Here is a 13,552-nt window from a genome sequence, read left to right as displayed (position 1 = left end):
GGTTGAGATTGAGCTCCCCAATGCAGTTCTAGGTTGAGATGTGCTCCCTAATGATATGCTCTCCTATGTTGATGCAGGTAGTAGATCTGACACCCCGCCGATATTCCCATGTAGTAGCCCGCTGACAAAGATTCCAGGTAGTAGCCCGCTGGTTGCGATTCCGAGTAGTAGCCCAATGAATAGAGGGTGGTAGCTTAGGCTCCCCTCCTATGACAAATTCTTCTAGATTCGAGAATATTCAGCATATGGGCAGGGACAAGCAAGAGATAAGCAGGAATGAGCAAGAGACGAATTGTGATGATACATGATGATGAGATACTTGAGATTGGATATGATTTCATGACATGACATGATGCAAGTGGAATTCTCCCTAGTTGAGAGGGAGTGTTAAAAATATGCAACTGCAGTCAAATTCCACTTTGGACAACTCACTTGATGGAGATAATGATTGCATTGAACTCCTCTTTCGAGAGAACCAAAATCAACCTAAATATCATTCAAATCGGATAAGGGAAAGTGTACTTATGAAGAAAATCCCACATGTGCACATTTGATAAGGTCCGCCCTAAAGCAAAGTGGACCACCTTGAAAGGCTATAAATACAAATGTCCTCTACCTCATTTGGGCACAATGAGGAGACACTCTTCTATCTTGGTTTTTGGCTTGCACAGGTCTGAAGCTCGTCTGCGGAGGATCAGGTTCGCTCTGAGATGAAATTGCAAGGTCCAAAGCTCGCATCTCTGATTTAGAGTTTTGGGCCCTAGTCGCAGCCACAGAACAGGAAGGATTCGACTGTAGTCGCACGCACAGAAGCTCATTCGTGCAATTGGAGCCTTCCAATCGCACAGACAACTCTCCAACCATGCAACTAGGGGTATAGGGTTTCCGCAGTCCATATTTGACCCCAGTCGCTCACATGCCAGGCTTAAGGGAGCGTCTGGGAAAGCTATAGTCGCTCACATGACACCTCCTCCATGCGATTGAGATCTAAAAGATGAAATCTCAAACTTCCAAAGATTTCGCTCAGTGACCGCAGGGCTCGGCAGTTGATTGCAGACAGTGACAATTCTTTACAATGTTCAGAATCAGAGTTTTGAGCATATACAATGTTGGGTTCATTTCATGGATGTTGTAGTTGTTTTGCTGGTTAGTTGCATAGATGAAGATATGGACTGTTGTACTCTCTTTTTCTGAATTATTTGATGACAATCTAAGAAGAAGAATTTGCAAGGGTTTTCCCCATAGTGGGTTTTGCCCTGGTCTCCGACCAATATCCTGGTGTCTCTATGTGTGAATGTTTTTCTTCTATTGTTCCTTTATGTTTCGCTGCATTGACGATGATGATATTGTTCTTTCTACATAGTTGCATATGATGATGAATAATGATGTAAATCTAAATAATGTTATGATCGCATTTTATTGTTTTGTGTATCGACGTTTTGAATCATCCTCTGTGGTTCATCATTAGCATTAGATATGTGAACCACAGAGGATGATTCGAAACGTCGATACACAAAACAGTAAAATGCGAGGACTCCGGAAGACATAAGCACACAAAATGCAGATCGCTGAAGTCTCAAATCTATTAATGTTATGATGTTTTGGGGTGAACTTAATGTGTTAATGAAGAAAGGCAATTATCAAAGCAAAGAACAATATAGCCCTATGAAAAATTAACATACCCAACAAATGTAAGGAGATACAATCTCCCAATCATGCGATGTAAGTTTGATCTTTGCCACGATGAGACGCTTGCTCCCTTGCCTCATTTGTTATGCTAGAGCTGGCATAACTCTCTGAAATTAATCACTTCACAAAACTCTGCCCCCATGGACTGCCACTCTCAAAAATAATCCCCCATAGGCATCTCCCTGGCATCAAGTTGTTCCCCACTCCTAGGAGCTAGAAATGTAGGCATGGCGGATCTAGTTACTCCATGGTGGATAAGGGTATTGTTCTGAGAGATGTCATTCTCCATGTAGTGAGACGCTCCTAAACTCGCACCTCCAATAAACTCCCTGTGGTTGTCCCTAATGTGTTGTTGCCTCAATTCATCCATCACCTCCCTTTGCCCTCTCACCACATCATTCTTCCCTTTCACCAAATCATTCAAGGCACTCAAGATGCTCTTGAAATATTGTGGCCATCTCATCCTTGCTATTGTCTCCCATTTCTACTGTGTTTACCCCTTGCTCTGGAGCCTATGAGTCTAGGGTAATTTCCAGCTCCCGCTCTCTACTCTTGTCCATGTACCTTCTGTAAGTGATGTTATGCTTATCTTCTAGGGTCATCGAAAGAAATCCTCCCACAGTTGGCCAGATCACAGCTCTGATACCACTGTAAGATTCCTAATAAGAAATAACAGTGATAACAAGAGAATAACAATATGCACACAAAAAATTCAGCCCATGCAACAAATATAAGAATAGACACCAGAAATTGCGCCAAGCTGGGCCATTTTATTAACTGAATAGGAGAAAGTACAATATAAGTGGAGATAGTGGAATTTGGGCTTGCTTTAGCAAGCAAGGCAATAACCCAGGTGGAGATGAAGGTGCCCCAGTGTTGAAATGGCTCTGCTAGAATGCTTGCACCCAAACCAGGAACAATTTGTTGCCCTGTTGGAAAAGAATTATTAATGTAGCCCTCCAAACTGCTCAAAAAATTTGGCCAAATTAGCCACAACCTGTAGACACCAAACCCAGCATGGAATTGCGCTACTTCCGACTGGCCTGGGAAGCCCTAAAAATGTACACTCCCTTCCCTGGACTGGTGTATGCCCAGCTGATAAAGAAATGTTGCTACCCTCCAAATTCCCTTCAGAAATTCCTCAAAAAATTACCCTACAGATATCATGGCAGCAGCTCCAAAATTCCCAACAAATATCTCTCCCCCAACCCCACAACTCCACACTAAACGCAGACCCAACCAGGGACCCCCTACGCACAACCCAAAGGCACCAGAAATACTTCCCCAAAATTCCCAGCACTTCAGACCTGCAAAATCCCTCAAATCTCCAGCAATTACCAGGTCCAACTCCTCCCGAAAAGCGTGGAAACAAGGGTGCTCTATAGCTATTTTCCCAAGAGGTGTGTATTCCTTCTCCTGTGCCCAGTCTGCTCCAAATGATGGTCAATATGCCTACAAATCCTCCTGGAACAACTCTGAAATGTAGCGATGATCTCCCATAGAGTGGCACTCGAAGTCCACTAAAGGTGGAGGTGAGATTCCCACCCGGAAATCTCTTGTGTTGAACAGCATTGTGTAGACTTGGCTCAACAGCTCAAGCGTACAAGGGGTTCAATTATCAAATTGGCAAAAAGTCCCAAAATGAGGCCCTCCACCTCTATTTATCTTTGCTGCCCTCTTGCTCCCTCCATGTGGGTCCCTTAGGTCGAATTCCCTCCTTTCTCCTTCCCACAAGTTGAATTTCTCCTAAGGGGTGCTAATTCCCTTTTTGGAGTGGTCCCCACATCCCACTTTACTTTTGATTTATCTTCTCTTCTAATGTTTGGGAGCCTTCTTTCCTCAAAAAGTCAAGTGGGGTCCTCCTAACCCACTTTTCCTAAGTTAAGTATGCCAAAATGCCAAAATTGTGCAAAATTGTATTTACTTAGCAAAACTTGCTAAGTGGGGACTTACACTGCAGCCTTTTATCATACATATTTCTCCAATTTCAGTAAAAAATAAAGTCAATCCAGCAGGAAAATATGTAGATAGGGATACACAACATGACTCTAGAATTATTTATATAAGGAAATACCAATAAATTAATTACAACAATGAACAATATATTGTCCCTTTCTAGACAGCCAGCAGCTATAAACAAAGACTAAAACTAAGATAGCAAGCATATGAATATAACATACTAATACATATACCCACATCACATGTGCGATACACTGGATGTGAAAGCTAACGGAATGCATACCTGTTTACTGTCAGGGCTCCAGCTAGCAGCATAAATACTGCCCGTGTGTCCACCTTCTTTAGACAACTCCCCAATCTTTTCACCCGTCTTGCCATCAAAAATCATTCCTTTTCTATCCGAACCAACAGTAATAAACTTGGTTCCATCTGGAGCGAACCTTACGCAGTTCACATAATTTGAATGATCTCTGAAGTTGAAAACAGAAGTGTCATACATCATAATCAAATAACAAATAGATATCACTCAGAATGTCTAAAGCATTAACCTATTTGTTACTGCTGTTAAAATATGAACCCTGTAAGTCATGTTTAAATGTCTAAATTTGTGTTACAACAGAAGTCCAGTAAATTAAATGTATAACCTGTTAAACCAATATCAAATATTTATTATTAACATCCTGACCGTGTCCCAGATCAAACGATCTGAAGTAAAAATTAAAATATGTTTAACTAAAAATATTGTCTCCAAGAATTAAAAGGTGTAAAAGAAAAATATAAAGAATGCCAAACTAGCTGTCTAAATTTCACAACTAATAGTTGTGAAATTTAATTTAGATGAAACCATGTAGATAACAAAGTTTTGATTGGGTCCCCATCCAGGTTCAGATCCCACTTGTGACATGTTTGGCCCTTTTGAGTTGATTGGGGATGGCTAGGTACTAGAAATCTCACTCACTTAAGTGATTGAGTGTGGGACAAGATGTTCCAAACATTTGCAAGCCCATTATGTTTGCTCAATTGGTTTGAACTCACCAGTTTCAAGATAGAGACCACTCAGAGGTCAAGGGTTCAGGCCATTAAAGTTCCTCTGGGTTAGAGGAACATGTTGTACACCAGAGGTATTTACCTCAGATGCATTCACAGAAGCTGAGGAAGTGCCTAGAGGGTTTACCCAAGGACATTTTGCATGGGGAAACAAGGTTACGAATTATGAAATTATATACATTTACTGTCCTATGGGGTAGGCTACAGATGTAGGAGATGCATTAGTCATTCTTATGCAACTCATATGGACTTTGATATATACATAATTATAGTTATAATCCTGTAGAAGCGGGTAATCAAGCTATTCCGGTCAACCATGTTGACAGTTCTATTTTCACTAGAGGGGGAACCTCCTTATGGCGTTCTAAAGAAGTAGTCGGGTAGACAAAACTGGTTTCTGTGATAAGCAGGTCTTCCTGAAGGAAAAGTACACCTTGCAATGATAAAGAATCTGCTCCAGAAAAATGCTTTACGAAGATTGACCAATTGAGATAAATATTTAGACCAGCGAAGGCCATAATGCATGGATCTCAATTCTGCACCAGAATTGAAAGCTGTGATTTGGACTGACTTAGCTGTATTTAAGGGACACCACTGCACCACTACAAAAGCCCACCACAAATTCTTGACAATAGTGTAATAATTGGATTTACTCCAATCAGGTGCAGTACTGCATAAGGGGGATGCATGAGCAGAACAACAAAGAAAACATGTCTCTGAGGCCCTGTGACAAGGCTAAAAGTATAATTGAATAAAGTCAACTTGACAGACGTAAAGGTTGAAATCAAATCAAACATGAAATCTACTAGACATGACTGAGGAGGAAGACAAAGGCACAATCCACATAGCTATAAAAGCATCAAAAGGATTTGCAGAAGTTCAGACACCACAATAGTAGTGAATATCGTTTTCCTTATTAATGTGACTTGGCAATCTTACAAACAGTTTAGCAATATCTTCCGATCAAGAAATTGAATAAAGGGAAGAGTGCACCATGGATAGACTCATGGATCAACCATTACAAGTGCTTTCATATTCTATCTTAAAAGGGTTTTCCCCCTGATGCAGGACTGAGTTTCTTTGTCCAATAATCTCATTTCATAGAGAAACAACCAAGAATCAGACAATCCCAAAGGAAGAAACAATAACACAAGCATATACTCAGAACAACACACACAAAAGGATGCAAGGTAGAAACAAAAATTGTATTTTGAAGCTTGCATTTAAACAGACCACGGGTTTTACACTTGCCTAATCTCCCACTATTTGTTATAAATTATACGTATGTGTATACATGATTACTGTTGATGATTGGAATCCCAACAATAATATCAGTTTTTAAGTGAATCGCCATATCCATTCAGCTTCCTTTCTTTAGTATCATCACAGGTGTTCATATTCCACAGGGTAATCAAGTGGCCCTTTTTATTGTTGGGGAACTCTAGTTTATGCAAGACAGTGTTGTGCCCAATATCTCCTTGCCGTGTTGAGTTGTGAAGCCTTTTTGAAAAATAATCTTCTACATGTCTTCCTTGTGTATCAGTATTTTGATAAAAAACGGAGTTTGTTATCATTCATGCTAAAGTAGCAGGGCTATAACTTGTCCTTCAATGGAAACAGACAGAAACTGGATGTTATCTGACATGGGATTACTATTTAGCGATTGTCATCTAAGTACCTTGATCTAATCTTTGATTACTAGGAAGACCTCCTCCAAGTCATTTTCGACGTGAAATGACCTCCTTTCTAAACAGAATATGCTTCCTCGACCATCTATTTCACTAACTTCCTTGTTCAATTGCATCTTCAAGCCCATCTCTCTGTTATTCCAACTTCATCTAGTCGTTTCCCTTTGCCTTATTCTGGCTTATATTGCAGACCATCCACCATCTTTATTGTTGACTTTTTTACAAAAATTGCAGATATCCCCAAGGAACTTGAACCTCCTGTAGCTTTCATTGATACAACTTAAAAAGACTTTAAATTTTGTGGACCTCTGCAACCTCACAATCAAACTTAACAATTTCACTGAGATCACAGGTTTTCGATAAAACAAATAATGGATTTCAATGAACTATGATTAAACAAAATTTAGTGTAGCTCAATAGCCATTTGCTGAGATAAATCTCCCACATATTACTTTCTGTTTATGAAACTTCACAGCACAGGCTGCCATTCTAGCAGTATGGGAAAATTGGTATGTTTGGCTCTCAAAAGTTAGACATGGTCAATAAATGGTACATGGAAATTCAAAATACAATTGATGCAAAATTAAAAATGACACTTTTGGTAGAGCATTGGAGGAAAGAAGAATCTTCAGTTGACATGTACAGTGAAACAGCCATGTTGAAGTCCACCTTTGAGACTATTCTAACAAATAGAAATGATTCATGGAACAGAAAAAGGATTTCCCAGTGGCAAAGATATCAGAAAGGTTTACCTGATTGGAAGAAAGATTCAGAAACCATAAGCAACAATGATACTGAGAGGGCACAGATATACAAAAAAAATGCAAGCAGTGGCAACAACGTAGAAACACTCAGAGAAGCTCCTGAAAGAGACTTCAGGTAGCCAAGGGACAGAGGAGAATGTGAAGAATCAAAACATAAGAAGAAAGCAACTTGTTGACATGCCAGTAAGACAAACATTTTGATATCAACAGCAAGAAGTTAGTTGTTTTTCATTTAGTATTTGAGCTATTCGAGGCTCTGTATGGAAATATCGCTTGCTATAATTGCACATATCTGAGAAAAGCACTTCTATGAAATGAAAAGAGCATTCAAAAGCAACAAAATGACTAAGTTACAAGTTGACAAAGCTAGGTGCTTGTGTTCTTCAACCTAGTTGGCAATGATTTCAACTCAAACCTGCTAGTGGCCATGCTTAAGCTCCTTCCCAGTCTATGCATGATGTGTCTGAATGGAGTAGGTTAGTTGGCTGATAAGTTCAAAGAAAACCTGTGATTGGGATGCTAAATAGTATGTAGCCTCCTCGCATCATTATTTCAGTTGTGCTTTTATTTTCATGTTTATTCGAGTTTATCCCTTGATTTCAACAGCAATTTGTTGACATGGAATTGGAAAAACTTAAAAAGCACAAAGGAGCCAAAATACATTTTCGGGCCATAAAAAGCTTGCTAACAATATTTAACATACATCAAGATAATTCAGAGATTTAATGTCAGATATGCTCAAGATAAGATGGAGACCCTTCAAATATTTTGAAGTAGATCATGTGGACTTTTGTAGCACTCTAAAGAAACAAGCCATCAATATTTGATATGTGCCCAAATGTTTTTTGAATAAGACTATGTTAGTGGGAAATTTTTTCATCAGACAAATAAAATAGGAGCCATTAACTCATGAGTCACAAGTTGTTGACAGTCAAATTTGCACAATTTAGGATCACCAATGAGAGGAATGGCTCGGAATGCATGCTCTTATAGCCAATTCCCTTGTCCTCTTCTGTTAGCATACACTTCAATAGTTCTAATCTACACAGCCCCACTGTTGTGCAGCTAAAGAATTTATTTTTAATAAGATATCTAGGAAAATCAGTGAAACATTAATCTCCGATCACTCACAATTAATCACAAGTCAAACTCTGCTCTTCCCTCAAACGATCCGATTCAACTATGGGCGAGTCAAACTCGCGTTGCCATGTTTGACTCGTGGTTAATGTGAGTTTCATTTGCGACTCACCGATTAATTGCGATTTAGGCAACTGAGGTGATTTTCAACCCTCAACTCGAGGGGCACAGGTTTTAACTTTTAGGGTTCCCGCATTTTTTGTTGCGTAGTTTAGTTAGGTTAAAAATTAAAAGTCGGTCTGTAATTGACTTTTCATACGTTGAGAAGGTAATAGAGGCATGATTTTCAGTTTCAATTTACTCCACGTAATAGAGTCGTAGTGTAATAGATGTGCAGTATGCAGTGTGCTCCATTGTAGCTTCAACATTGCTTGGTCAGAGATTTCAGTAGCAAACCATTATCGTATCATTTTAGCAGCAATCAACAGATTTCAGTTACTGCTGTTTTACTGATTAGTATGCAGTATTTTATAAACTTTTAGAAGCAGATGCTTCTGGTTCGATGTAATCACAGGTTAGGAGTCAAGACCCAATACTTTGGATCATGTTTGGACTCATAACATATATGAGATAGTTATTCATTCATGATATTTTGGACATCTATTGATATTATGCATTGTTTGGACATGGCTTTATTGAATATCAATGAAAAACGTTTTTCTTTTAATTCAATATATGTGTATATCTTAAATTATTGAATTAACTGATTTTTTCCCTATTTTTCCCCGATCCAATTAAAACTCTTCGCTCTTTTGCCTCGCCAATTTATTGCCGATTCCGAGTCTGGTAACATCAAGGAAAATAGGACCTTGACTATTGTTATTATTGCTTAATTTAAAATCAAGATTTAATAGAAACAAAAGTAAATAAGTACTGAGCTTGCATTGGCCCTGTCTCAAATAAACCATGTCAAGATGATTATCCAGTGACTGGGGATATTTTTCATAAGCCTCAGATCCCTCTCATTGAAGCAATCATTTATTGTTTGAAAAATGAAAAACATTTGTCCACTTACAGATTAAAATAGATATCATGAAAATATGAATTAAAATATCTAAAATGGTCCCCTTTTTTCCTTTAGTATATAATATAATCCAGACAAACTTGCCTGTGTGATGTCTTAAATCTAAAGGGTGGTCCTTCATAAAAGTTCACCAAGAAGTCCTCTCCACATGTGGCAACACGGAATGGTCGCGTTGGTTTAAAGGAACAACTTAGAACACGCCTTGAATGCCCATCAAATTCACCAACATTTGTGCCAGAGTCCCACCTGCAACACTAAAGCTGAAAGTCATCATAAGTAATAGAAAACCTACTATTGCGATTCCATACATAATAGTAACAAGACGCTTGTCTAAAAGCCTAAGATAAAAACATACCAGCTTAAATGAGCTCCATGTTTGTTATCATTGCCAAGCACTGTCATATGACATTAAATTGAGGTGCACACAATAACAAAATGCAAGGAACATACAAAACCATGTAGAGACGATAAGGGTATGAAATCTTTTAGAAAAAATTTCAAAGAAAATAACAGAAATGTGCGGAAATATAACTAGGCACCATCCTTCACAAATTAGGAAATAAGTCCAGAAAGTATTGGCTAGTTAACCCTAAAGCGAATCAATGACATTTCCTGTCCATGGGCACATACGTCAGCTATCGAGACCAGAGAAAAATATAGTCAACAAAAGAACAAAGAAACACATTCTAAGCTCACAGGTGAACAAATTGAATACATCATACAAAATGCCAAAGGGGCCTTGGTTCACTTACGAGGCTAACAAAGTGTTAAAACTTAAGCTATCCACCTGGGTTCCATTCTCACTATGGTCTACCCCACCCAAGTGACACAATAAAATGCAGTGTGGGAAGTGCAAGTCCCAATCAAATTTCTTGAAATAGTACCCTCAGACCTATCATCTAAGGCTATGCATCGTAACTCTAATCATCAATTCAAGCAATGTTAATTTTAGTTAACAATGGTATATTCTATGCTTAACACAATTACTTCAATGTTCCTTTAGCAGTCCAATGACAATTTCCAATTTAGTTTTCCAATAGCAATCAGATTAACCATAAATCGCATTGACAGTAACTGTAGATAGAACATAAACAAAAAAATGCAGAAGACAAGAGAACAACAGATTTGGCAGATGCCAAGGAAAAACCCCAATTTGGAGAAAACACTTTGATCAATTCTTCTTATTATTATATCAAATGTTCAGCAGAAAGAGAGAGTACAAAAAGTCAAAATTGACTTGCCAAATCAAAGTCAAAACAGCCCTGACAAATCTGCAGTCAACTGCAGTGAAATTCAGCCCTAACTAGAAAGTCAAAATGGTCAATGCAGCAGCAAATCATCCTCTTTGTTGCTCAATCAAAGGCAGTCAAACTCGGCCTTCAACAGTGGTCAAAGGCAGCCCAAAACAGTCACAAAATCTGCAGTCAAACTTGGTCAACCTGAATTCAACACTGTGGTCAACGCAGGTCAAATAGCCCAGAAAATATTGTTTTCTGTGCCAATCATTGTGTCCTAGTCAAACAGAGCCAAACCCTCCAAAATCGCAGTCAAACTTGGACAAACAGTCCTTAGTCAACATTGGTCAATGCTGGTCAAACTTCAGTCAACTTCTAAAATTTTCGGCCCTGTACTTCTGTCTAAAATTTGTCTTCCTTGCCACATGTGTGAGCAAGAATATATGTCCAATAGTTGTACGAACCAATGAGAGAAGGAGAGAGAAGAATGTGTGAGTGAATGAGGTGCCAAATGAGGTTGGAGGTCACTTATATTTATACAAATCGTTGAGGGTGAAGTGACATGCCTTTTGGGCTTCATGAGCCTACATGATGATGTGCACGACCTTGACAATTTGCAAGTGGGCATAAATTCAAAAACACATTTCTGCGTGTCCGAATTTGATGATCTTTAGGTCAATTTTGGTTCTCTTGAAAAGAGGAATTCAATGCAATCATCATCTCCATCAAATGAGTTGTCCAAACTGGAATTTAGCCCTAGTTGCCAATTTTAACAAACATGTAACATGGAAACAGAATTAAAGTCATCAAGGAGGCACGTGCTTAGATATTCCACTGCGCATGCTCAAGGCTATACTAAGGACAATAGTATGAAGCAGCTTATCGAATGTGGATTTTGTGCTTTATTGAGATTCTACCAATCAATGATTCTAGTAGACCCTCTTGCATCCAACAAGAAGGCATGCATGTCAAGGTCAAGGAGAGGAGAATCAAATGTGCAATAGTGATAGGGGACACTATAATACTGGTGTTACATTTACATTGCAAAACAATCCCACTTGATGTCGACTTATCTTGCCTCATCCTCAAAATCCAAGCAATGATAGAAGAATTTGAAAATATAGAATTAACTCAAGTCTTGCACAACCACTGACCCTCAAAACGATAGGCCTATGGCCTATCTGTTTTAACTTTCATCAACACAAATCTCTATGGAAATATAAGATGCTCTTTGTTGCTAATCACCAATAGGAATAACAAAATAATGGCTCTATCGATGATATCAATTACACAACATTCTATGATTTTGCACAAAACCATTTGTAAATTTATCCATTCTTTCAGTTGGACACTTCATAAAACTTTTGACTATATTGATTGTTTTCCCCTCTTCCTTTGTGTGAGGGAATTTGAATGGCCATCTCCATGGTTGTAGGTGTTATTGCTGACCATGCATCAATTTAAAAGATTGCAGAACGTGTTACCACCTAGACTCTCACTTGGGGCAAAAGTCCAAATCACAAGTGTGAGACCCCAGTGGCAACTTAGGCAAGTACCCACTATCACCTTGGTAGCCTTCCCTTTCTCACTTCAGACTATGGTTAGAACTAGTGTAATATTCCCAATTTTTTACTAGTGCATGCAAAAATAACTAAGGAGTTTTGACAATTTTTGGCGATATTAAATACAAAAGAGAAAACATTATTTTGTCGGAGAAAAGCGGAAAAATATTATTTTATGGAGAATGGTGGCAAAAAAAATATTTTAATGGAGAATAGAGGAAATCATTATTTTATTGGAGAATGGCAGCAAAATAATATTTTATTGAGAAAGGAGGCAAATGATTATTTTATTCAAAATGGCGGCAAAAAGTCTCCTAGTGGAAAATGGGCCCCACCAATAAAATAATGGGGAAAAAGGAGAATCTAGAAGCTAGAAGGAGGCTCCATGGAGAATTATAAATAGAAGAGAAGACTCAATTGCAAATCATTCTATCTTATCATTTCTATTTGACATTTGAGAAGAAGCTCGAGCAAGTTTCTAAGAGTTTCAAGCGAAACTCATTAATTAATTTTGTTGGACTTCGAGTGCCACCCTAGTTAGCTTTAGGGAAGATTATTTATGATCTTCCATTGGAGCTTATTGGTTTGGTTGTTTGATTAGTCTCTTGAAGGTTTCCCGAGATTCTTATTTGTAGGAGATTATTGGTAATGTATTTCAGATTGCAGGACTATTCTCCATACACCAAGAGGCCGAGATTCGTTTTCAGAGAAGGGACGAAATGCCAAGGGCTAGAGGGCCAAGTTTCACATCGTAACACCAAGAGAGCTATGCACCAGAGATGACCAGAATGAGTGGCTGAAATTAGCAGCCATCTTGAAACCCATTGTCATAACTTAAGGCCAAAATTGCTCTTCAGATAGGTCATGGGTTTCAGCGTCATTCCTCTATAATCTTCTCAGGGATTCCATCAACAAGAGGCTGAGAAAGTCACAGGGAAAGCAGTCAAATCAGTTGTGCAGCAAGGCTGAGTTATAAACAGGAGGAGGACCGAATTTATTTATGCTACTGTAGGAGTCTCAAAGTCTAAATTACCTGTGTTCCAGCAAGGTCAAATTTTAGTGTATACCAGCATTGTTTCAATGCAGAATTGTTGAGAGGTCGGATGCTTTGTGGGCTGGTAAATCAGCTTCAGTTTCATTGTTTTAATGGGCCATATCAGCAGAACCATAATTCCCTGATCTGAATCGAGCTGTCCTTATCATCTCCTCTCTGTCTACAAGGGAAAAAGGGGCCAAATAATAGAAGTGTCCAGCAATCTCTATGAAGAGGCCATGTAGCCTTGCTTGAAGACATTTGTACCAGTCATAATCAGACAGAATTTGCAGAACCAAAAAGCCATTGCACCAGATCTATGAACATATCCCAGAGCAGTTCATTGGAAGAGGATGCATTGTTATTGTGCTTGTAGCAGCCTTCCTATTGAGAGCACGATGTCCACTATGGTTT

At 38.7% G+C, this 13,552-nt stretch overlaps 1 protein-coding gene across 1 annotated transcript in view; it reads right to left on the bottom strand.

The window, feature by feature from the left end:
• LOC149179206 (transducin family protein / WD-40 repeat family protein) overlaps positions 1-13,552 on the bottom strand; it is a 133,959-nt gene that overhangs the window by 68,329 nt on the left and 52,078 nt on the right. The window contains exons 3-4 of the mRNA XM_089420563.1: positions 9,393-9,554; positions 3,932-4,118 (exon numbers count right to left, since the gene is read on the bottom strand). Of these exons, the coding sequence (XP_089276689.1) occupies positions 3,932-4,118; positions 9,393-9,554 (349 nt within the window). The remainder of the gene's footprint in view (positions 1-3,931; positions 4,119-9,392; positions 9,555-13,552) is intronic.

This window comes from Pinus tabuliformis, chromosome 4_1 (genome assembly GCF_031772625.1).
Source record: "Pinus tabuliformis cultivar Carrire ecotype Pingquan chromosome 4_1, CPIR1, whole genome shotgun sequence".
In the NCBI taxonomy this organism is placed as follows: Eukaryota; Viridiplantae; Streptophyta; class Pinopsida; order Pinales; family Pinaceae; genus Pinus; species Pinus tabuliformis.
This window is presented reverse-complemented; position numbering and strand designations above follow the sequence as displayed.